The sequence below is a fragment of the Nansenia antarctica genome, assembly GCF_963989245.1.
Source record: "Nansenia antarctica genome assembly, chromosome: 6".
NCBI lineage: Eukaryota > Metazoa > Chordata > Actinopteri > Argentiniformes > Microstomatidae > Nansenia > Nansenia antarctica.
The window spans coordinates 20,678,798-20,705,936 of NC_137676.1; the positions used below are offsets into that span (position 1 = coordinate 20,678,798).

The 27,139-nt window shown below is 46.8% G+C and overlaps 1 protein-coding gene across 3 annotated transcripts in view; it reads left to right on the forward strand.

Annotated features, from left to right (window-relative positions):
• LOC308159558 (alpha-N-acetylgalactosaminidase-like) overlaps positions 1-27,139 on the forward strand; it is a 33,999-nt gene that overhangs the window by 117 nt on the left and 6,743 nt on the right. The window contains exons 1-6 of one of the 3 annotated variants that reach the window (XM_080533373.1): positions 16,114-16,230; positions 21,720-21,859; positions 21,976-22,132; positions 22,501-22,641; positions 24,493-24,704; positions 25,121-25,215. In XM_080533373.1, coding sequence (XP_080389499.1) covers positions 21,978-22,132; positions 22,501-22,641; positions 24,493-24,704; positions 25,121-25,215 — 603 coding nt within the window. In that variant the 5' untranslated portion in view covers positions 16,114-16,230; positions 21,720-21,859; positions 21,976-21,977. Of the gene's footprint in view, positions 32-16,113; positions 16,231-21,719; positions 21,860-21,975; positions 22,133-22,500; positions 22,642-24,492; positions 24,705-25,120; positions 25,216-27,139 lie in introns of those variants that run through there. The other 2 variants (XM_080533371.1, XM_080533372.1) reach the window with 2 other exon arrangements.

Below are 27,139 nucleotides of genomic sequence, written 5' to 3' on the forward strand. Positions count from 1 at the left end.
AACCACTCCATTTCACAATGCTTCATGCCATGTAAATACTGTCTTCCATTTATAATTAGAACTTCTTTTTGGGGAGGCGGGGAAGGTAGGGGGTTATAAGAGAGATGTTTGCCCGGGAATGGTACCCACATCTAGTTACGCAAAACATTGTCGCTTCTTTAAGTAGAAAAACAACATTTGAAAATACATTGTTAATTATATTATTAGAGGAAACTAATTCTGTATTAATCAGAAAAACATATCACCCTACACTCCCAAAGGCTGTGATGCAATTTAAAGACTGAATTGGCATCCGATATTCTCGCATTAGTCTACACAATTAGAATGAATGTTAAAACAGCACCGGTAGACTACTCACGACTGTTTTAGATGAGGGGGGGGGGGAATAATCCGAAACGTATTCTAGTTTTTGTGAAGTCAATTACTCTTTAAACTGTTGTCCTTTCCTTCAGATCTCTCTCTCTCTCTCTCTCTCTCTCTCTCTCTCTCTCTCTCTCTCTCTCTCTCTCTCTCTCTCTCTCTCTCTCTCTCTCTCTCTCTCTCTCTCTCTCTCTCTCTCTCTCTCTCTCTCTCTCTCTCTCTCTCTCTCTCTCTCTCTCTCTCTCTCTCTCTCTCTCTCTCTCTCTCTCTCTCTCTCTCTCTCTCTCTCTCTCTCTCTCTCTCTCTCTCTCTCTCTCTCTCCCTAATTGGTATGTCCTCTGCCTGTGTTGCTAACGCTGTTGAAACCCAACTAACTACCGGATTGTTATTGTGTGTCTTCGGGGAGGAACACAGGATGGTGAAGCGAGGTGTGTGGGGAGGAACGGGAGGTGAGAATGGTGTGGGATGGAGATAAAGGGGGGAGGAGACAGAATGGTATAGCTGCCAATGACAATCCATTCTCATTCCGCCTTTACTTGAATGCCCAGTTACATTACATTTTTGGCATTTAGCACTTTGCTGTCGAAGAGACAGAGATGAAAGGCTGTGATGCAACTTAAAGACTGAATTGGCATCCGATATGCTCGCATTAGTCTACACAATTAGAATGAATGTTAAAACAGCACCGGTAGACTACTCACGACTGTTTTAGATGGGGGGTCTTTCTTTATCATAATAACCCACAGGCAGTTCATATAATCGCCGGGGACTTCAATCATGCTGACCTGAAGGTAGTACTACCTAGTAGTACTACTACTACTACTAAGTTCTACTACTAAGTTCTATCAGCATGTTAAATGTGCAACAAGAGGAGAAAAAACACTGGATAAGGTATACACCAACATCAAGCTTGCTTAGAAGGCTAGACCGCTAGCTCATCTAGGCATGTCTGACCACGTGTCAATCCTCCTGATCCCAGCCTACACTCCCATGAGGAAAAGTGCTCCCATCACCACTAAGACTGTCAGAACCTGGCCAGCAGGGTCCGCTCCACTGCAGATCTGCCTGAATGACACCTCATGGCAGGAATATGAGCATGAGGACCTGGAACAGTTCACGTCGTCGGTTCTGAACCACATAGTGAACTGCACCAACTCAGCCACCGTGGACAAACGGGTCCGGGTCTACCCCAACACGAAGCCAAAAACTGCTCAAGGAGAGGGACAACGCCTTCTCAGAGAAGGACACACTGCTGTACAGCACCACCAGGGCTAACCTAAAGCGCGGCATCCGGGAGGCCAAGGCAGACCACAGAGAGAAGATTGAGGAATGCTTCCTGAGCAACGACTCCAGGCGGGTGTGGCAGGGGGTTCAGCACATGACAAACTTCAGAGCCAACAGGCTCACAGCCGCGGAGGACGACCCCCTGCTGGCGGAAAAGCTGAACTCCTTCTACGCCCGGTTCGACGAGGGGCGAACGGAGGTAACCACAACACAAACACCACTCCCAGCCCCGAAGAAAAGCACGGTGAGCTGCCTAAACGACTACCGCCCGGTGGCACTCACACCAATCATCATGAAGTGCTTCGAGAAACTAGTCCGGGCCCACATAGTCACACGCCTCCCGCCCAACCTGGATCCATACCAGTTCGCCTACAGAGCCCACAGGTCCACAGAGGACGCCATCGCGACGACTCTCCACTCCACTCTATCCCACCTGGAGAGGGGAAACAGCTACGCGAGACTGCTCTTTGTGGACTTCAGCTCTGCCTTCAACACCATCCTTCCAGACAGGCTAGTGACCAAACTACTAGACCTGGGCCTATCACACTCTATATGTGCATGGATCAAGGACTTCCTGTCTGACCGCCCCCAGAGGGTGCGGGTGGGCTCCCACACCTCCACAGCCCTCAGACTCAGCACTGGGTCCCCCCAGGGCTGCGTGCTAAGCCCCATCCTCTACAACCTCTACACCTACGACTTCACCCCCGTCCACCCCAGCAACTCCATCGTAAAGTTTGCAGACGACACCACCGTGGTGGGCTGCATCTCGGGGGGGGACGAGGCGGCGTACAGGGATGAGGTGGAGTAGCTGGGCAAGCTGTGCAAGGTTAACAACCTGCTGCTGAACCAGTCAAAGACCCAGGAAATCATCGTGGACTTCAGGAGGAAAGAATCTGAGGTCCAGCAGCTGCTCGTCGATGGAGGGAGCGTGGAGAGAGTCTCAACCCTCCGATTCCTGGGGGTGCACATACAGGATGACCTGTCCTGGAAGATCAACACAGCAGCCATCATCAAGAAGGCACAACAGCGGCTCTACTTCCTGAGAGTCCTCAGGAAAGACCACATCGGACAGGAGATGCTTGTGACCTTCTACCGCTGCGCAGTGGAGAGCATCCTCACCTACTGCATCTGAGTGTGGTTCTCCAGCTGCACAGCCGCAGAGAGGAATGCGCTACAGAGAGTCGTGAGATCGGCCCAGAAGATCACCGGCGCCCCCCTCCCCTCTCTGGAAGAGCTGTACAACACACGCTGCCTCAGGAAGGCCTCCAAGATCTCCAGAGACCCATCCCACCCTGGGTACGAACACTTTGCTCGGCTGCCCTCGGACAGGCGGTTCAGGACCATGTTCGCAAGGACAAACAGACTGAAGCTCAGCTTCTACCCCAGCCTTTATTTATGTAAACCAGCTCTTTTCCCTTCTTGTTTTTAGTTTTTTTTTCCTAGCACCAGGGGAGCCCCCCCTCCCAAATTTCGTTGTTTGGTACCTGTACTATATCAATGACAATAAAGACCATTCATTCATTCATTCATAAAACATGTTTTCCATTGTTGGTAAACAATGTATTGTAAGCAAAACATGTATAGTTTCGAAATTATGGGGTGACTGCTTTGTTAATGTTTCTGGAATCCCATATCTCCCCTTTAAGGATTGCACTTCATCATCTTATTCCGGTGAGAGGTCATCTTCTGCCACTAGGGGGCAGTATACAGACACTAATCTATTCTCACTCAATTCACTTCAAATTTTAAATCGACACCTTTCCTGAGAACTGCTTGTAAACATCACATAGGACATCAAGAGAGAGAGAGAGAGAGAGCCAGCCATTCTTGTCCATTGTTTTCAGAGGCTGCTGTTTTGTGTTTATTAGATATTTTACACACACACATACACACAGACACACAGACTCCTTGAGCTCAAGACAGCAGTGACTAGGGATGCTCCGATCTGGATTTTTGGGGCCGATACCGATCACCGATTTTTTTCCTCAAGATCAACCGATACCGATACCGATTTTTTTTTAAATACATAACTGTAGGCCTACTGACTGGATAGCCTACATATTTTTTGCTTTTTAGACAAAAGTTTTGATCCATTAGGCACCAAGCAAACGCAGACCCATTTTTATGGCATAGTAAAAGTCTGGCCTATCACCCAGTTAGGGCCTGAAGCCCAAGTCAGTCGATATGGCTGTATAAAAGACATCATAAACGTGGCCTTCATGGTTTACATACTGTTACGTCCTCCTATGTTTTCTGTTCAGTTATCTGTCTTCCCCAGGGAAAAAAATAAATAAATAAATAAAATATCGGTTTTTGCGATCGGCCATTTTTGCCGATCACCGATCGAGTCATTTGGAGTGAAATCGGCCGATTTAAATCGGTGGCCGATAAATCGGAGCATCCCTAGCAGTGACAACACAGATCCTGGCTGTCAGTCTCTCTCTCCAACTGTCCGTCCAGTCTCTCCCACTCCGCACGCAGTCTTGCCCAGGGCCACCAGTACAGCCCCCAGTACTCCCACTGTGCCCAGTCTCCCCAGTGCTGCCGTAGCCAGCCCCGCAGCCCCCAGCGCCCCGGCCCCGAGAGGCGCCAACGCCGCGGTAACCGTTTCCATGCCAACCCGTCCCATCAGGTCGGTCCCCATGAGGACCCCCTCCCCCCTCAGCCTCACCTGGGTGTGGAACGGGCTCTTCGGCGCACCCAGTGTAAACGCCCCCACCGCAACGAGGCTGACTGTCATCAGTTCCGCCGGCCCCAGTGCGACCGTTCCCAGCGCCAGGCCCCCGGAGCCCAGGACAGCGCCTGCGGCGACCGAGCCCAGAACCACCCACGTCGTTTCCGCACTCCCAAACTCGGCCTGCGCCGCGACGCCCGCGGCCCCAACAGACACCCCAGCGGCCGCCGCCCCCCCCAGCAGCCCCCCCACGCCGCCGCCGCCCTCCCCTATCAGAGCGCACGCCGGGATGACGAGCCTCAGGGCGGCAGACGAGGTCGCGGCGGCCCCCAGCGCCACCCTGCCCGCCCCGCCCGGTCCCAGACACGACACGGCCACCGTCCCCAGAGCAGCTCCCAGCACCCCCGCAGCCAGCGCCCCCACCCACAGCACCGACCCCAGCATCACGGTCACCTCCTCCGCTTCCTCGGACCCCCCCCCGCCGCCGCCCGCCCCCACCCCGATCAGGAACCCCAGCGTTGCCGCGACGATGGAGTACAGCAGCGACCTCTGGGAGGACGACCGGCCGGTTCCTTCGGCGGTTCCTCTCCGCGCGGAGGGTCTCTCTGACAGGGCCTTCAGCAGGGCGCAGAGGCAGAACGCAGCGACGCCCATGCCGACCAGTCCAGTCGCCACCCCTGTGCGTCCGCACACTACGCCGAGGAAGAGGGCCGCGAAGACGACACAGACGGCCACGGTCGTCTCGTCAGCGCGAGCGTATGGGTACGCCACCGGGACCGCCACGCACTGGGCCAGGAGGTAGGCCCGTGCGGGGAGGACGCCCGCCAGAGTTCCCGCTGCCACGGCGCCCGCCGCCACAACGACCCCGCCCGCCGTCTCCGTCACCCTCCTCCCCTGCCGGCCGACGACCTTCTGCAGCCACCCCATCACCCTCGCGGAGAGGAGCAGCCCCGTTCCCGTGGAAACGAGCACGGCGGTGGACGCCAGGCACGCAGCTACCGCCCCCACCCCCGCCACGCCCGCCCCTCCTCGGGCCACGGTGGACAGGAGCGGCCCGTCTGCTCTGGTCAACACGGGTTCAGCCGCGGCGAGGGCCGCCTCCCCAAGGGAGAATCCTGCTGCCGCGCTCCTCAGGACCACCGCCACCGCCCTGACCACACCTGGCGGACAGGGGGAACATAACGGACATCATGTGCTGTACTATCTAGTATTCATAGATCTACACCACCCAGGCATGACTATCTAGTATTCATAGATCTACACCACCCAGGCATGACTATCTAGTATTCATAGATCTACACCACCCAGGCATGACTATCTAGTATTCATAGATCTACACCACCCAGGCATCACTATCTAGTATTCATAGATCTACACCACCCAGGCATGACTATCTAGTATTCATAGATCTACACCACCCAGGCATGACTATCTAGTATTCATAGATCTACACCACCCAGGCATGACTATCTAGTATTCATAGATCTACACCACCCAGGCATGACCTGGAGGGGGGAAACAGGGATGTGGGCACACATTTTAATAGTGATACACAATTTATTTACTTAACTGCGCCCCGGGCCGATGTAAAAGTTGGATGGGGGGCGCATTATAAATAAAATTAACAATTAACAATTAACAACAATTTCAGCCCTGCAATTTCAAAGCTAACCATGTTTCTGGCAGACAGACAGGCAGGCAGACAGACAAACAGACAGGCAGACAGGTAGACAGACAGACAGGCAAGCAGGCAGAGAGACAGGCAGACAGGTAGGCAGACAGACAGACAGACATGTAGGTAGGCAGACTGTCAGGCAGACAGACAGGCTGTCAGGCAGACAGACAGGCAGGCAAGCAGACAGACAGACATACTGTACTCTCTAGTATTCATAGTTCTCCACCACTGAGAAATGACTTGGAGGGAGAAACGTGGTTGAGGAACTGGACTAAGATTGCTGTTCTAGTGAGAAGACACAGTCATGCATTAAATGCAGACATTTTTGTGTAAACTGGCCATATAACACAGCAGTAACATGCTCACACTCTGTCACTTTACACTGAAAACTCACGTGGAAACTGAAACCACAATCACACCCTGTCACAACACGCTGAAACCTAAACCAGGAAGTCTGACTGAATTAACAGAAATGTCAACAAACAAACTTCCAACAGAGAACTTATGTCGAGAAGGTATGACAAGCAGTTCATTTTAGCTGTCATACACAGTAGGTTGATGAGTCTAAAAGGACACTTGAACTGTCCAGGTCTTTCTAGACATGCTGAGTTAATGTCTCTTAGCCTTCATCTCTCTGGCATTCCTGCAAGTTCCACCACTGCCACAGCTTGTTGAAATGAGTGTGTTGTATCTAATCTCAACCTTCCAGATAGACTCAAGTTAAATATGCAAGGGATAGTACATGCAAAGCCAAACAAGTCGATAACAACACATTCCCCAGTATGTACTTGAGTGTAGGTAGTGTTGGTGTTAACCTGTAGTTAAAATAACTTACCCTGGTGGGTCTCTGCCATAGCAGCCGGTGGACTTATCAGACTTCCTGTCTTAAGCTCCTCCTCTAGAGTGTCACATGCACCCTTATTCATTGGTTTACAGCAGGTGCAAACTATGCATGAAATTCTTGCATTGTCTTTCAATCTTTATGGACAACAATTCACAATATTGAACGTCATCCCAACATCCCTCCCCACACTGTGACCTTCTACTGAGACGGGCAAGGATATACACACCAACCTGATCATGGACCAATCACCATCTCAGGGTAAGTGAGGTAACCGCTGGCTGTACCCCTTTACTGTTGGCACAGCAGTACCCCCGTTACCATGCGTCTGTCACCCCAACACTGCAGAGTCAGACGTTTTTAAGAAACGTTATGATGTCGCTTGCCGTCCTGTTAGCAGGTTCATTGATGATAGGCTATTTACATTTTTACATTTTTGGCATTTAGCAGATACCTTTATCCAAAGTGACTTACAACAAATACATTTGACTAAGTCTATCCATCAGTCATAGCAGGAAAAAGTAATCTATGCTCGGGCCAGGGGCCATTGGCAGTCATAATGCTAGAAGAAGGATGAATTTATTTACTTATTTATTTTATTTCTCTGTGTTATGGAATTAACCTATTCCTACCTTCCAGATGAGAAATGTCAGGCATTGTATTGTGTTTCTTCTTCTTTCGTGTAACGTCAGAGGTCCAACTCGGTGTCGTGTAGCCATGCCCGCATCTCTGGTTCTAAGTCGAAGAGGCTGGCTTCCGAGGGTGGTCTTTGTAAGGGGCAGATGGTGATTATGGTCGGCGGTCTGCTCAGGGTCACCGCACTCGCATTGTGTTTAAATAGTGTCATGTTCAGTTTGTATATTTGTGTATGAAGTGAGGAGGAATAGCTCTCAACTGAACTAAAAACAAACTGTGGTCATTTGGAAAGAAAGAAAGCAAAATAAAAATCTGGTCGGAGAAGATTTCATTTTGAAGCTTACACTTTGGCCCTGTCACATAGTTTCCAGTATTTTGGGAACCCTTGCCAGTCAGGCTAGAGTCAGACTATGAGGACATGACTGCTTCTTATTCCAATGAAATGTCTCTGATTAGTTACGTTTAGATGTAGGGTTAGTAGCCAGGTAGTAGGCTACTCTTAATTAGCTAGCTAGCTAACGTAGCTATTCCTGGCATTCCTGGCATTCGTGGCTGAGCTAAAAAAAATGGACACACACATTTAAAATAAATAAAACAAATAAATGTAGGCCTATCTTATAGATTTATTTTTTCAGAAGAAATGGAAGCAATGTACAAATACTGGAACACAGAGAAGTCTGATCATTTCAGTGATATCAATAATTAAATCAGACTGGTGGAGAAGCCCGTCCTCCGATTTCTACCTCCACCAGCCTCCCCTGGTCAGATATCAGAATCAGAAATTATCTACTGTAAATAATGTAATATAAAATCTTTTAGCATTATGACTGCCAATGGCCTCTGGCCCTAGCATAGATTACTTTTTCGTGCTATGACTATGACATAATAGATGATTCACTTACTGAGTCAAATGTATTTGTTGTAAGTCGCTTTGGATAAAGGCGTCTGATAAATGGCAAAAATGTAGATGAGAAATGGGATACCTCACTATCTCTCTCCATCTCTGTCTCTTCGACAGCAACATGGGGGCTGTGGGTTCCATCGGAATTGGGGTGGTAATGGGGGCGGGGCTAGAGGCGGTGATGTCATGGGACGTGTCTGGTCTCTTGGTGGCGGCGAGCCTGACGCTCTTGATTGGTTACTTGGCCACATCTGTTCAGGTCCGGCTTCTCACTATACCAGAGTGGACTAGGAACATGGACGCCACCAAGGTCATGGTGCACCTGGGGGTGGGGTTTACGGCTACTCTGGTTGGGTTGGTCTTAGGACTGTGCTGGTTGTGGTAGCCTGGCATGGCTGTTCCCTGTGCTGGTTGTGGTAGTCTGGCATGGCTGTTCCCTGTACTGGATGTGGTAGCCGGGCATGGCTGTTCCCTGTGCTGGTTGTGGTAGCCTGGCAAGGCTGTTCCCTGTGCTGGTTGTGGTAGTCTGGCATGGCTGTTCCCTGTGTTGGTTGTGGTAGCTTGGCATAAATGGACTGACTTATATAGTGCCTTATTCCAAAGCGCTTTACAATGGCCTCTCATTCACCCATTCACACACACATTCACACACCAATGGCTGCAAGCTACCATGCAAGGTGCCGGCCCACTCATTGGGAGCAATTTGGGGTTCAGTGTCTTGCCCAAGGACACCTTGACATGTGGCCAGACGGGGTTCGAACCGCCAATCTGCCAACCTTGCAATCATCAGACGCCATCTGTACCTCATGCACCACAGCCGCCCCATGGCATGGCTGTTCCCTGTGCTGGTTGTGGTAGCCTGGTATATGACAAGAATTGAGGCGGGAATAGCTGCTCAGCTGCTGAGTTGGAGGAGGAGGTGACCGTGATGCTGGGGTTGGTGCTGTGGGTGGGGGCGCTGGCTGCGGGGGTGCTGGGAGCTGCTCTGGGGGACGGTGGTGTCTGGGACCGGGCAGATCCGTCACCCTGAGACACATTCTCCCAGAGTGCACTTGGCTGAAGCCTGGTACACATAAGGATTTTCTAAATCTTAACAGATTTTTTTATCTGAGAGAGACCCGACACATGAAGATAAACAATCATGGATTGAACAGTTTTGATCGTATTGTGTGTGGTGTGTGTCGATATTCCCAATACAGCACAGCACATACAGTACATAAAGATCTGTCGTTACAACAGTCTCGTTCCCCAAGCCAGAAATCTTGTGTGATCTAACGTAGTACCCTGACTGACCTGTACGAGGCAGCCATTTGTGACAGGGCAAATAAAGTGCCGAAGAACGAAAAGAAGAAGTCAGCTCGCTTCTTGATTGGCTACATTCCATCCACGTCACAATCGGACTCGGGAGCAGGGTTCTGGCAACCCTTCTCGGGAGTTGTCGGGAGTCGGGAGTTGCCCACACACAAGAGGACTTTTGATCGTAAATATTGAACATATTATTGAACATATATAATATTTACGATTGTCGGCCCCGACCATTTTCCGAGCAGATTGTCGGGAGAAATGGACTCTTAACACACCTCACACCACAGGATAATCTTGTAGGATAATCTTTAGAGCCATCCGATAATCGGGTGTTTGCTGTCATTGGTCGGAAGGGGGAAAATCGGGCCAAAATTGGGCAGATTATCTTTATGTGTGTACCGGGCATTAGGCTGGGCGCAGGTGGCATCGTGGGGGGGCTGTTAGGGGGCGCCATGGCTGCTGGGCTGTCCCTGGGGGCCGCTGCATCCTTGCCAAAAGCCCGTGGGTTCTGTGGGTTGCTGGAGGGTCTGTACTGGAGGGTCTGTACTGGGATCTGGAGGGTCTGTACTGGAGGGTCTGTACTGGAGGGTCTGTACTGGAGGGTCTGTACTGGGATCTGGAGGGTCTGTACTGGAGGGTCTGTACTGGAGGGTCTGTACTGGAGGGTCTGTACTGGGATCTGGAGGGTCTGTACTGGGATCTGGAGGGTCTGTACTGGAGGGTCTGTACTGGAGGGTCTGTACTGGAGGGTCTGTACTGGGGTCAGGGGGCTTCACGTCACTGGGCATCATCAGCAGTTTGACAGTTGTAATGACTGGCCACCGACTGGCCACCCTGGAGAAAGCTGTCAGATATCCATTTGACATCCTTTTCTTTGTGACCTACCACTAGTTCTGACCCAAGTAGGTGCTAATCTGCAAGTAGGAGGAGCCTTCTGTCCTCTATACAGTATATTGAATAGACCAGGGGCCATTTGGCTCATACATTTTGAAACCTAAGCAGTGGACTCATCTCTCTACATTCTGAGTAAGTAGACTTCTAGTAGTGGATACCTGTGTTGTTTATTAAGGGATAGAGTTTATTAAGTGATAGTGTTGTAACTGTCTATTTTAAAAGACAAAGCCTGTCAGAAGAAGTCTAGTGAAACCACTAGTTCTGACCCAAGTAGGTGCTAATCTGCAAGTAGGAGGAGCCTTCTGTCCTCCATATATTGAATAGACCAGGGGCCATTTGGCTCATACATGCGACTAGTGAGAACACCTGTCAGTCATTCGCATTAGTGGCCGTTAGTGGGAGGGCCTACAAGTCTGCTAGTTGTCAGCAATTACTGAGCCTCCATTAATATCTGGCCTGTCTGAGAGCGACAGCCTCTGCGACAGCCTCCTGACACTAAAGGGCTCTGCACACAGCGTGCGATTTCTGTTGCGTGTCAACGTTCCATTTTGAAGTTTGAATGGAAGTCTATGAGAACATACAACAGAAATCGCATCGCACGCTGTGTGCATTGGGATGCGATGTTTTATGATTTTCTCATAGACTTCCATTCAAACTTCAAAATGGAACGTTGACGCGCAACAGAAATCGCACGCTGTGTGCAGAGCCCTTAAGACTTGTGACAACAAGACAAGGGAGTCTATCTGTGGGAGTCTAAGACTCGTGACAACAAGACAAGGGAGTCTATCTGTGGGAGTCCATCGAGGAAGGCCTGAGAGGAAGCTAGGGTACTAAGTACCTTCTCTTCCAGTTGTCTGTAGTGTTGCTGTCTTCTCTAGTCACTCCGGTCTACTGAGTGCGCTTAGCTACTCCTAGTTCTATTGGTTCTTTAGCCCTCTTCCCCTCTACAGACTTTTATCACAATGTGCTTTCTCCCTATCCCTGTTCTTCTGACACTCAGGAGGACACCTAGATGCTACATCCCCCCTCGCAACCCTTCCAATCTCATCTACCCACCTTTTTCTACTGACCATGACTTTATCGCCGCAGGCGGTCTCTGGAATTGCCAGTCGGCGGTCCGGAAAGCTGACGCTATCTCAGCTTATGCATCTCTTATGGCCCTCAATTTCCTTGCTCTCACTGAAACCTGGATCACACCAGAAAACACAGCTACACCAGCAGCCCTTTCTGGTGACTTCTCCTTTTCTCATTCCCCTAGACCCTCTGGTCAAGGGGGAGGCACAGGACTCCTCATCTCGCCCAAGTGGTCACATACTGTCCTTCCCCTGGCACACCTGTCTATATCCTCCTTTGAATTTCATGCTGCTTTTGTCTCCTCCCCGGTCAAACTCCACATTGTTGTCATCTATCGCCCCCCAGGCCAGCTCGGTGACTTCCTAGGCGAGATGGATGGCCTTCTCAGCTCCTTCCCTGATGATGGCACTCCGCTCGTACTACTAGGTGACTTCAATTTCCAATCTGAGAAGCTTCTCTCATCTGGAGTACTTGACCTCCTCCTCTCCTTCGGCCTTACCCTGTCCCCCTCTCCTCCGACTCATAAGGCAGGCAATCAGCTCGACCTTGTCTTCACCAGATCTTCCCACACTTCCAACCTTACTGTTACCCCTCTTCCAGTTTCTGATCACCACTTTATATCCTTCTCCCTTCCCCTCAAAACCTCCTCTTCCCTCTCAGCCTCTAACCACTTAAGACCCTCTCATCGTAACCTACGTACCCTGTCCCCCATCACCCTCTCTTCTTCTGTCCTATCCTCCCTACCCTCTGTTGAATCCTTCTCCCTTCTATCCACTGATGCGGCATCCTCAACCCTCCTGTCCGCTCTCACCTCATCCTTCGACACCCTCTGTCCACTAACCTTGAAGCCAGCTCGATCCTCTCCTCGAGCTCCCTGGCTCTCTGAAACGCTACATTCTTGTAGACTAGAGCTCAGAGCAGCTGAGAGGAAATGGAGAAAAACTGGCCTTTCTGACGACCTTAACCTCTATCACTCTCTCCTCTCCAACTACGCCTCCTCGGCATCAGCTGCTAAAGCATCCTACTATCATTCCAAAATACATTCTTCTGCCTCTAATCCTAGAAAACTGTTCTCCACTTTCTCTTCACTCCTTAATCCACCTCCTCCCCCTCCTCCTCCCCCCCTGTCCGCCGATGACTTTGTCACCTACTTTGAAAGAAAGGTGGACGACATCAGCAGCACCTTTTCCCCCCCACCTCTCCCTCCTCCTACTAACAATGCTAACACCCCTTCCAAACTCTCTCCTCGACACTCGGTCTCCGGATTGTCATCTTTTTCCCCCCTCTCCCCCGATGAGATTCTCACACTTATCACATCAAAGCGGGCAACCACATGCCCTCTTGATCCCATCCCCTCCCCCCTTCTCCAATCCATTTCCGCCGACATCCTTCCTTACCTTACCACCCTAATCAACTCCTCCCTATCCACAGGATCTGTCCCAGCGGCCTTCAAAATAGCCAGAGTAAAGCCTCTCCTCAAGAAACCTACCCTTGACCCATCATCTGTCCACAATTACAGACCTGTATCCCTTCTCTCCTTCCAAAACCCTTGAACGCGCGGCATCTAAACAACTGACTGACTATCTCCGGAAGATGGATCACTTAGACCCCCACCAATCCGGCTTCAAGGCTGGGCACTCCACTGAGACTGCGCTCCTTGCTGTCACGGAAGCCCTCCACTCTGCCCAAGCTTCCTCCCTCTCCTCTGTTCTCATTCTCCTTGACCTGTCTGCTGCCTTCGACACAGTCAATCACCTGATCCTTCTCTCCATTCTCTCAGACCTGGGCATCTCTGGCACCGCACACTCCTGGTTCTCTTCCTACCTGGCGGGCCGCTCCTACCAGGTGACCTGGAGAGAATCGCTGTCTTCTCCACGAACCCTCTCCACTGGAGTACCCCAGGGTTCTGTCCTAGGGCCCCTACTTTTCTCTCTCTACACCAAGTCACTTGGCTCGGTAATCTCTTCACATGGGCTCTCCTACCACAGCTACGCAGACGACACTCAACTCTTCCTGTCCTTCCCCCCGTCTGATGTACACGTGGCAACCCGTATCTCAGCATGTCTCGCTGACATTTCAACTTGGATGGCTGACCACCATCTCAAGCTCAATCTTAACAAGACCGAGCTCCTCTTCATCCCCGGGAAAGCCTGCCCTCTCCAAGACTTCTCTATCACAGTGGAGAACTCTACTGTAACCCCCTCCCTGACAGCCAAGAACCTTGGAGTGATCCTGGATAACCGACTATCCTGTGCGGAGAACATTGCAGCAACGGTAGATTCTGCAGATTCTTCCTCTACAACATCAGAAGGATACGACCATTCCTTACCAGAGAGGCAGCGCAACTCTTGACCCAGGCACTGGTCATCTCCCGCCTGGACTACTGCAATGTACTCCTGGCTGGGCTCCCCGCTTCAGCCATTAGACCTCTGCAGCTCATCCAGAATGCTGCTGCCCGGCTGGTATTCAACCTCCCCAAACACTCGCATGTCACCCCTCTCCTTCGCACCCTGCACTGGCTCCCGATAGCAGCTCGCATCAGATTCAAGACCCTGGTGCTTGCATACCAGGCAGCTAAAGGGACAGCCCCTGCCTACCTGAGGGAAATGGTAACCCCCCAAACCCCTGCCCGCTCACTCCGCTCCTCCACCTCGGCTGGCCGACTGGCCCCACCTCCTCTACACAGCAGTCGGGCTGCCCGATCACGTCTCTTCACAACACTGGCTCCCCGCTGGTGGAATGAGCTCCCCACGGCTGTCAGGACGGCAGAGTCACTACCCATCTTCCGTCGTAGACTGAAGACCCATCTCTTCAGGTTACATCTTAACTGCTCCTCCTGAGACATCTTCTGACCCTCACCACAACGTCTCCTAAAGACACCCGCTTTCCCCTCTACTGCGTCCCTAAGAACTTCTATTGCCCCCCTTGTACTGTTTCTCAGTTTCTCCAGTAAAAATTTTTTTTTTTTTTTTAAAAGAAGGTGATAGGGAGAAGGGTTTTCCTTATATCAATGGCCCCGGGCCCGAGCTAGATTACTCTTCCTGCAACGAATGGTGGATTGCTGATTCACATGCTTAGTATTCAAATGTATTGATTGTGTGTCGCTTTGGAATAAGGCGTCTGCTAAATGCCAAAAATGTAATTGTAAAAAAATGTAGTGGGCGCTATACTCGCCGGGACACTGCTTGGAGCAACAGCTCTGGGATCAGCGGCGATAGGAGGGGCAGCGTTGTGTACAGCTGCACTGGGTAAAGTGGGGACCCTAGGAGCCGGGGTCCTAGAAGTTGAGAAGGATAAAAACAAACATTTCTTTTTTTTATGCTTGTTTATATGTTTGTCTGTCTGTTTGGAATTAATATAAATCCCTACCACTATGAGCTTTAGAGAATGGGGCTCTAATGTACAGAACAGAGGATAGAAGGAAGATGGGTGTTATTTTTCTGACTGTCTAATGTTCTCTTCTAATTTAGTTTTTTGGTTCTTTATTTATCTCCTTGATGTCTTATAAGCTTTGTAAGTAGTTTGACCGTTGCAGAGTGCCGTGTGAATAAATTAATGTTTTACAGGGTCCGCTGTGGTGTGATGTTAGTGGGTTCAACTGTTCAACTGTGTGTGTGTGTGTGTGTGTGTGTGTGTGTGTGTGTGTGTGTGTGTGTGTGTGCGTGTGTGTGTGCGTTAGTGTGATGTTAGTGGGTTCAACTGTTCAACTGTGTGCGTGTGTGTGTGTGCGTGTGTATGTGCGTGTGCTAGTACACCGATGATGTACTGGGCGGTGGGTCCAAGTGTGTGTGTGTGTGTGTGTGTGTGTGTGTGTGTGTGTGTGTGTGGTGTGTGTGTGTGTGTGTGTGTGTGTGTGTGTGTGTGTGTGGTGTGTGTGTGTACACATCATGCAGGGTTACATCACATTGTTCACATGCATTTGGAAAGTCCTGTGAATCCTTCCTTCCATCACATCACGTCCTCAATTATTATTATTGTTATTATTATTATATTTTTTTACATAAGAATGATCAGAAACAAAGTTCCAAAAGTGCAGCCAAGTTTAAGATCCGAGGGTTTTGGTGCTCAGCATTAGAGGACAATATAATAGCAGAACTATTACCTGGGCACTTCTATTAGACTATCCAAAGACTTTGTGCCAAAGTAAGACACCGGAGCACTCATGCTGTTGACGTCAGTCACCCTGTTCCTCTGCAATAAACGTGCAGACTAGTGCTCCTGTGTCTTACTTTGGGTAGTCTAATAGATGTGCCCAGGTAATAGTTTTGCACTTATCAGAAGCACTCAGACATAAGAATTATTACAAAACATTCACACACAAATATTGTAGCCTACCTATTAGACATAGATTAGATTTTCAATTTGGCGATTTGACAGTAGGGTGTAAGTAGCCTACTGCTATACACATCGGAGGTCCTCCCCCTTAGTGATTCCTCCCAGTGTTGTCAGCTGACTTCACGCCAACATGTCATGTGATAACTGCTTTTTTGAGTAGACAGCGGTTCTTATTATTTCCCAAAAGATACCGAGACCGATTGATTGAACAGCCTTTGGTTGCGGGAATCTCGCCACAGACACTTTTTCAAGTGAGTATTCAAAGGTTGTGGGGCATCGTACATTACACATTATGACATCGTACATTACACATTATGACATCGTACATTACACATTATGACATCGAATCCGTTGATGCAAAGTTGTAACATTTACCTTCTTGCAACCAGTTCCTCTACTGTGGAAAAACAAGGCTTGTTACTGCCATGGCTGGTCCTAGCATATAGGTTTTTCTTTTTCTTCTTATGACTGATGTACATGATTCACTTACATTAGACAAACGCACTTGTTGTAATTCGCTTTGGGTAAAAGTAGATCATGTAAATACATGTCAAACATTTTTTTAAATGCAAGTACAAAACTAGCAGCTAACTTGGAAACAAGAGAGTCAAACACACTGGTATTGTTTGCACAATTTCACCATAATGTACCGGTGTTGTGCCGAATTCTCACTCCCACGCAGATTCTCACTTCCTTTCAATGGCACTAGCGCTTGATTATATTATTTAATAATAATAAATGTTGACAACCTCTTGGTACCTTAGAAAGCACATGCTTGTAGTTACAACAGAGAACAAGCGATGCTCAGCAAAGGGGAGTGAGAATTTGGCACAACACCGGATCAAACACACCAATGCATGTATATGTTTTGCAAACAATGTAGATAAGATCATATCCTCTATCTCAGCACTAACTGGTCCTTTGGTTCGGCTGTAGTGCGGTCTCTGGTCAGGTGACTACGTATTGTGAAAATGTCATGTTTGTCTTATAACGTCCTGAGGCAATAATCTGAAGCCAAGTACTGAAGTAGTCTGACGGGTTGCTGCTGTCACTGTCTTTGGTCTTTGTGTGCCACATCTCATTTTTTCCCATTGCCCAGGCACACCCAGTCAGGTGTGTGTGTTTGTGTGTGTAAATATATATGTTCTCGCAGGTGTGGCCCTGCCATAAATCTACATTGCACCCAGGTCCTACACAGCAACACAAAATGTTCATTATACAGTATTGTAAATAGCAATGTCTTGCCACTATTCAGAATAGAGCAATATGCAATACAGGTACAACACCTCCTTTAATACAGGTACAACACCTCCTTTAATACAGGTACAACACCTCCTTTAATACAGGTAAAACACCTCCTTTAATACATGTACAACACCTCCTTTAATACATGTACAACACCTCCTTCAATACAGGTACACCTCCTTTAATACATGTACACCTCCTTTAATACATGTACAACACCCCCTTTAATACATGTACACCTCCTTTAATACATGTACACCTCCTTTAATACATGTACAACACCTCCTTTAATACATGTACAACACCTCCTTTAATACATGTACAACACCTCCTTTAATACATGTACAACACCTCCTTTAATACAGGTACAACACCTCCTTAAATACATGTACAACACCTCCTTTAATACATGTACAACACCTCCTTTAATACATGTCCAACACCTCCTTTAATACATGTACAACACCTCCTTCAATACAGGTACACCTCCTTTAATACATGTACACCTCCTTTAATACATGTACAACACCTCCTTCAATACATGTACACCTCCTTTAATACATGTACACCTCCTTTAATACATGTACAACACCTCCTTTAATACATGTACAACACCTCCTTTAATACATGTACACCTCCTTTAATACATGTACAACACCTCCTTTAATACATGTACAACACCTCCTTTAATACATGTACACCTCCTTTAATACATGTACACCTCCTTTAATACAGGTACAACACCTCCTTTAATACATGTACAACACCTCCTTTAATACATGTACAACACCTCCTTCAATACAGGTACACCTCCTTTAATACATGTACACCTCCTTTAATACATGTACAACACCTCCTTCAATACATGTACACCTCCTTTAATACATGTACACCTCCTTTAATACATGTACAACACCTCCTTTAATACATGTACAACACCTCCTTCAATACATGTACACCTCCTTTAATACATGTACACCTCCTTTAATACATGTACAACACCTCCTGTAATACATGTACACCTCCTTTAATACAGGTACAACACCTCCTTTAATACATGTACAACACCTCCTTTAATACATGTACAACACCTCCTTTAATACATGTACAACACCTCCTTTAATACATGTACAACACCTCCTTTAATACATGTACACCTCCTTTAATACATGTACACCTCCTTTAATACATGTACAACACCTCCTTTAATACATGTACAACACCTCCTTTAATACAGGTACACCTCATTTAATACAGGTACAACACCTCCTTTAATACATGTACAACACCTCCTTTAATACACGTACAACACCTCCTTTAATACAGGTACACCTCCTTTAATACATGTACACCTCCTTTAATACATGTCCAACACCTCCTTTAATACATGTACAACACCTCCTTTAATACATGTACAACACCTCCTTTAATACATGTACAACACCTCCTTTAATACAGGTACACCTCCTTTAATACATGTACACCTCCTTTAATACATGTCCAACACCTCCTTTAATACATGTACAACACCTCCTTTAATACATGTACAACACCTCCTTTAATACATGTACAACACCTCCTTTAATACAGGTACAACACCTCCTTTAATACAGGTAAACCTCCTTTAATACATGTACAACACCTCCTTTAATACAGGTAAAACTCCTTTAATACAGGTACAACACCTCCTTTAATACATGTACAACACCTCCTTTAATACATGTACACCTCCTTTAATACAGGTACAACACCTCCTTTAATACATGTACAACACCTCCTTTAATACATGTACACCTCCTTTAATACATGTACAACACCTCCTTTAATACATGTACACCTCCTTTAATACATGTACAACACCTCCTTTAATACAGGTACACCTCCTTTAATACATGTACAACACCTCCTTTAATACATGTACACCTCCTTTAATACATGTACACCTCCTTTAATACATGTACAACACCTCCTTTAATACATGTACACCTCCTTTAATACATGTACACCTCCTTTAATACATGTACACCTCCTTTAATACATGTACAACACCTCCTTTAATACATGTACACCTCCTTTAATACATGTACAACACCTCCTTTAATACAGGTACACCTCCTTTAATACATGTACAACACCTCCTTTAATACAGGTACAACACCTCCTTTAATACATGTACACCTCCTTTAATACAGGTACACCTCCTTTAATACAGGTACACCTCCTTTAATACATGTACAACACCTCCTTTAATACAGGTACACCTCCTTTAATACATGTACAACACCTCCTTTAATACATGTACAACATAGGGATGCTCCGATTTATCGGCCACCGATTTAAATCGGCCGATTTCACTCCAAATGACTCGATCGGTGATCGGCAAAAATGGCCGATCGCAAAAACCGATCTTTTTTTTTTTTTTTTTTTTCTGGGGAAGACAGATAACTGAACAGAAAACATAGGAGGACGTAACAGTATGTAAAACATGAAGGCCACGTTTATGATGTCTTTTATACAGCCATATCGACTGACTTGGGCTTCAGGCCCTAACTGGGTGATAGGCCAGACTTTTACTATGCCATAAAAATGGGTCTGCGTTTGCTTGGTGCCTAATGGATCAAAACTTTTGTCTAAAAAGCAAAAAATATGTAGGCTATCCAGTCAGTAGGCCTACAGTTATGTATTTTTAAAAAAATCGGTATCGGTATCGGTTGATCTTGAGGAAAAAAATCGGTGATCGGTATCGGCCCCAAAAATCCAGATCGGAGCATCCCTACGGAACACCTCCTTTAATACATGTACACCTCCTTTAATACATGTACAACACCTCCTTTAATACAGGTACACCTCCTTTAATACATGTACAACACCTCCTTTAATACAGGTACACCTCCTTTAATACATGTACAACACCTCCTTTAATACAGGTACACCTCCTTTAATACATGTACACCTCCTTTAATACAGGTACAACACCTCCTTTAATACATGTACACCTCCTTTAATACATGTACAACACCTCCTTTAATACATGTACACCTCCTTTAATACATGTACAACACCCCCTTTAATACAGGTACAACACCTCCTTTAATACATGTACAACACCTCCTTTAATACATGTACAACACCTCCTTTAATACATGTACACCTCCTTTAATACATGTACAACACCTCCTTTAATACATGTACACCTCCTTTAATACATGTACAACACCTCCTTTAATACATGTACAACACCTCCTTTAATACAGGTACACCTCCTTTAATACAGGTACAACACCTCCTTTAATACATGTACAACACCTCCTTTAATACATGTACACCTCCTTTAATACATGTACAACACCTCCTTTAATACATGTACAACACCTCCTTTAATACAGGTACACCTCCTTTAATACATGTACAACACCTCCTTTAATACATGTACAACACCTCCTCTAATACATGTACACCTCCTTTAATACATGTACAACACCTCCTTTAATACATGTACAACACCTCCTTTAATACAGGTACACCTCCTTTTATATATGTACACCTCCTTTAATACATGTACAACACCTCCTTTAATACATGTACAACACCTCCTTTAATACAGGTACACCTCCTTTTATACATGTACACCTCCTTTAATACATGTACACCTCCTTTAATACATGTACACCTCCTTTAATACATGTACACCTCCTTTAATACATGTACAACACCTCCTTTAATACAGGTACAACACCTCCTTTAATACAGGTACACCTCCTTTAATACATGTACAACACCTCCTTTAATACATGTCCAACACCTCCTTTAATACAGGTACAACACCTCCTTTAATGTATGTACAACACCTCCTTTAATACAGGTACACCTCCTTTAATACATGTACAACACCTCCTTTAATACATGTCCAACACCTCCTTTAATACACGTACAACACCTCCTTTAATACAGGTACAACACCTCCTTTAATACAGGTACAACACCTCCTTTAATACATGTACAACACCTCCTTTAATACATGTCCAACACCTCCTTTAATACATGTCCAACACCTCCTTTAATACATGTACAACACCTCCTTTAATACATGTCCAACACCTCCTTTAATACAGGTACACCTCCTTTAATACATGTACAACACCTCCTTTAATACATGTACAACACCTCCTTTAATACAGGTACACCTCCTTTAATAGGTGTGCAACACCTCCTTTAATACAGGTACAACACCTCCTTTAATAGGTGTGCAACACCTCCCTTAATTCAACATCTTTTTTTAGAACAACGAGTTTCCATGTTGGAAATGTCTGAGTTTTCTCGTTCAGTGTGCATTGTTAACACAGTATATTTCCACTCAAGTTCACCTGGATGGACTTACCTCTCTCAGCTAGCTCATATGGATGGGATAACCTCACCCTGGCTTTGCTGTTAGTCCATCCAGTTCATGTAAAGATTGTATAAATCTAGATGTTAATTCTACATTGTTTTGCAAAAGCCCCAAGTGTCACTCTGCCTTGAGCACAGCAGCAGGGACACACCCCAAGCAGAAGTAGAAACACCGCCACTAGTGTGTCCTTGAGTAAGGCACTTAGCCCGAACTTACTCCAGAGAGACTGTCCCTGGAATCTCTTAATTGTAAGTTGCTTTGGATAAAAGCGTCTGCTAAATGGTAAAACATTATAAAATGCCCTTATGAAACCCTTTGGTAGTGACACTGTGCTGTTGAAAGCTAGCTGTGGCTTTCGTTATAGTAATGCGGCTGGCAGTGGTGGTTTGTGTGCTGGCGTTTTGCGTGGCCACCCTGGCTCTGGAAAACGGTCTGATGAGGACCCCTCCCATGGGCTGGTTGGCATGGGAACGCTACCGCTGTGACATCGACTGTGAGCACGACCCCAAGAACTGCATCAGGTAAACCCACCTCCCTCTCCCCCCAAAAATAGGATTCTAAATACACTATTCACTTCCTGTCTCGTGGAGAAGTCACCAGATGGCTTCCTCATCACTTCTTCGTATTTTGATTGAAAATAATGAAAGCTTTATGAGAGTCCCCTGTTCCCCTAACCATGAGTTTACTTTCACTTCCGTGCCGTTCTGTCCTCTCCTCTCTATCTCTCTCTCTCTCTCTCTCTCTGACATGGCTGACTCTCTCTCTCTCTCTCCCTCTGTCCTCTCCTCTCCCCTCTCTCTGTCCTCCCCTCTCCTCTTTTTCTCTCTCTCTCTCTCTCCCTCTCCCTCTCTCTCTCTCTGACATGGCTGTCTCTCTCTCTCCCTGACAGTGAGAGCCTGTTCAGGGACATGGCAGACAGGCTGGCGGAGGATGGCTGGAGGGAGCTGGGCTACGTATACGTCAACATAGACGACTGCTGGGCCTCCATGGAACGAGACCAGCAGGGACGGCTGCAGGCCGACCCTAAGAGGTAGGGTACACGCACGCACACACACACACACACACACGCACACACACACACACACACACACACACACACACACACACACACGCACACACACACGCACACACACGCACACACACACACACACACACACACACACACACACACACACACACACCTCATCCCGCAGGTAGCCTTTCCCCAGCTGCACGCACACACACACACAAACACACACACATACATACACACACCAAGTTTACTCACTAACACCGTCAATGTCAAGAAGTATTTTATTTCACAATGTATTTTATTGCTTGATAAGAAGCATAAGAAGCATAAAGTCGTTTTTTTTTTTGCTGACTTTGGTTTTGCCCATTCTGTGTCAATGTTATCAATCTACACTATCAACTTTTAGCAATCTTATCACTGCTCACTATCTTATCTGCGTGTTACTTTATTGCCACTGTGCACTGTCGGTTGGAATATATTGAAGTTGTTGAGCTGTTTTGGACCAATATAGCTGTATACTGCCACTACCTGCTCTAAAACAGGCTGCACGGAGGTGAATGACCCAACTCATTGTCAGTCATATGACACTTATATACTTACAGTATATATATATATATATATGGAGCACCTAGGGATGCTGCTTGGTGCTCCCCGAGCTCGCGAGTCACGACCCGTCCCACAGGATGGATGAAAAGGGGATACATGGATAACTTATATTAGCAAAACGAAATTTGTTCATAAATAAAGATGAACGAACAAATGATTGTGTGCAAAACAAAAGAAACAAATGCAAAATCAAATGACTGCTCTTTAAGCATGAAAGTCTGTCAGACTCCTTTAAACACAATGAAATCAACTGACATCTCTTTAAGCACTAACTGAATGTCTGTTCTTTAAACACAATGAAATCAACTGACATCTCTTTAAGCACTGCTCTGTTCTGTAAACACTGAAATCAACTTTTCAACAAAAAGTTACAGCCTAAGCATTTATTTATGCTACAAGCTTAATCATCATCATCACTGCTCTCTTGACTGCTGTTATCACTGTCCTCAATTTCAACCATGGTAGAGGATGTTGTAGGCTATCACTTTAAATAGCTCATTATTTTGATTGTAAAACAAATATTTTTTTTTTTCTTCTAATAGAATTCCCAAACATATTCCCTGGGTCAGGGGTCGAGGTGCGATAATGAAGCTGTAAAACAAACGTCTGAACGTTTGAAAGCTTCAGAGAAAAGAAACGTGAAGTCCCTTGGTGTTGTTTTTCCTTTTAGCGACGAGTCGTTCGGGACTGAATTTTCACGTGTCGGCGTGATAACCGTGCGATACGCGATACGCGATACGCGGAATGAAAGTACGAGTTACGATACTTTCCGAATGTTTTCGTGAGGGGAGTCGCCGTGGTCGTCGTCGGTCGACTGTTGTGATGGATTGCTGAGGGGACGGCAAATAGTTACTTAGTGGGGCTTGCAGTGATGCAGCAGTCAGCAGTCAGCTGTTGGATTTTGAGGAAGTAAATTCCTCTCCCAGCGCTTCCAGCTTTTGGTGCGCAAGAGCGCGTTCATTCCGCTGATCTGCCGCGCAGCATGCATTTTGGCGACGCATGCGCACTGGCGCACCAGTTATGTGCACCCCTGGATATATTGGCATTATTGACTTTTGTTCTAAATGTTATTGTTAGTGTGTGTGCGCGCGTGTGCGTGTGCACATGCCTGTCCTCTTGTGTGTTTGCGTATGTGTACGCGTGCGTGTGCTTGTGTGTGTGTGTGTGTTAATGTGTGACCTGTGTGTGTGTGAGCGTGTGTGTGTGCGTGTGTGTGTGTGTGTGTGAGCTTTAATGTGTGACCTCTTGACCTCCCCTCTTCAGGTTCCCGGGTGGGATTGCCAAGCTGGCGCGCTACCTCCACGAGCGAGGCCTGAAGCTGGGCATCTACGGGGACATGGGCACACACACGTGCGGGGGCTACCCCGGGACCCCCCTGGACAAGATCCAGATAGATGCGCAGACCTTCGCCGACTGGGAAGTGGACATGCTCAAGTTTGACGGCTGCTACTCCAACGCCACAGAGCAGGCGCAGGGTGAGAGAGGGAGGGAGGGAGGGGAGGAAGGGAGGGAGGGAGGGAGGCGGGGAGCAGGGAGGAAGGGAGGAAGGGAGGAAGGGAGGGAGGGGGTGGGTGTCACACACACACACACACACACACACACACTAAGCTGCTTTCTCACACACACAAGGAGGTAGTGGGAGAGAGGGTAGGAGGAGGGTGGGGGAGAGGGAGGGAGGGAGGGAGGGAGGGAGGGAGGGAGGAAAAGAGAAAGAGAGAAAGAGAGGCCCAATGTCAAGTGTTGATTCATCACATCCTCTATTCGTGCCTCCTTCTCAAAGCTCATTGGAGGAGAAGGTCTGAGGTCCCTCCCCTTGGATCTCCTCCGCCAATCCGTTGACACTATTCAATGCAGACGCTTTTCCTGAGGGCTCTGTCCTTCTCTCTGATAGGCTACCCTCTCATGTCAAAGGCTCTGAACGCCACCGGCCGCCCCATTGGCTACTCCTGCAGTTGGCCCGCCTACCAGGGTGGGCTTCCTCCCAAGGTAGGTCTAACGCTGCGTTCATGTGGTGTCGGAAGGTCCGAGTTCCCGAGTTGGGAAGTCATCCGATTCTTCCGATTCTGTTGTGTTCATGTGCTTTTAACTCGGAATGTGGGAACAACATGGACGCTACAAAGAAGATGAGTTGCATTTTAATGCTCAGAGTGTTTAAACAAGAGATTGATAGCTGTTTCCAGTTTTCTTTTTACATGTGAGCAAAAAACGATATTAAATACACTACCGTTCAAAAGTTTGGGGTCACTTAGAAATGTCCTTATTTTTTTAAAGATAAGCACTGTTTTTTTCAATGAAGATAACATTAAATTAATCAGAAATATACTCTATACATTGTTAATGTGGAAAATGACTATTCTAGCTGCAAACATCTGGTTTTTAATAGAATATCTACATAGGTGTATAGAGGCCCATTTCCAGCAACCGTCACTCCAGTGTTCTAATGGTACATTGTGTTTGCTCATCGCGTTAAAAAGCTAAGGGATGATTAGAAAACCCTTGAAAACCCTTGTGCAATTACGTTAGCACTGCTGAAAATGGTTTTGCTGGTTAGAGAAGCTATACAAATGGCCTTCATTTGAGCTAGTTGAGTATCTGGAGCATCACATTTGTGGGTTCGATTATACTCTCAAAATGGCCAGAAAAAGAGAACTTTCATATGAAACTCGACAGTCTATTCTTGTTCTTAGAAATTAAGGCTATTCCATGTGAGAAATTGCCAAGAAACTGAACATTTCCTACAACGGTGTGTACTACTCCCTTCGAAGAACAGCACAAACAGGCTCTAACCAGAGTAGAAAGAGAAGTGGTAGGCCCCGGTGTACAACTGAGCAAGAAGACATGTACATTAGAGTCTCTAGTTTGAGAAATAGACGCCTCACAGGTCCTGAACTCGCAAAGAAAAATCCATATCTGAGACTGGCCAATAAAAGGAAAAGATTAATATGGGCAAAAGAACACAGACATTGGACAGAGGAAGATTGGAAAAAAGTGTTATGGACAGACAAATCGAAGTTTGAGGTGTTTGGATCACACAGAAGAACATTTGTGAGACGCAAAACAAGTGAAAAGATGCTGGAAGAGTGCCTGACGCCATCTGTCAAGCATGGTGGAGGTAACGTGGTGGTCTGGGGCTGCTTTGGTGCTGGTAACGTGGGAGATTTGTACAAGGTAAAAGGGATTTTGAATAAGGAAGGCTATCACTCAATTTTGCAACGCCATGCCATACCCTGTGGACAGCGTTTGATTGGAGCCAATTTCCTCCTATAACAGGACAATGACCCAAAGCACACCTCCAAATTATGCAAGAACTATTTAGGGAAGAAGCCGGCAGCTAGTATTCTGTCTGTAATGGAGTGGCCAGCGGAGTCACCAGATCTCAACCCCATTGAGCTGTTGTGGGAGCAGCTTGACCGTATGGTACGCAAGAAGTGCCCATCAAGCCAATCCAACTTGTGGGAGGTGCTTTAGGAAGCGTGGGGTGAAATTTCTTCAGATTACCTCAACAAATTAACAGCTAGAATGCCAAAGGTCTGCAATGCTGTAATTTGCTGCAAAGGGAGCATTCTTTGACGAAAGCAAAGTTTGAAGGACAAAATTATTATTTCAAATAAAAATCATTATTTCTAACCTTGTCAATGTCTTGACTATAATGTTCTATTCATTTTGCAACTCATTTGATAAATAAAAGTGTGAGTTTTCATGGAAAACATGAAATTGTCTGGGTGACCCCAAACTTTTGAACGGTAGTGTATGTAAATTAATTAAAAAGTGTCTTACCATTAACCGAACATTGACTTTTGTCTGCCATGTTTCTGCGTATGTGACTTCAAGTCAACAAGTCGTGCACCAACATGATCCCCGACTTGCCGAGTTGTTGTTCCGACATGAGCGGGCGTTGAACGTACATTTT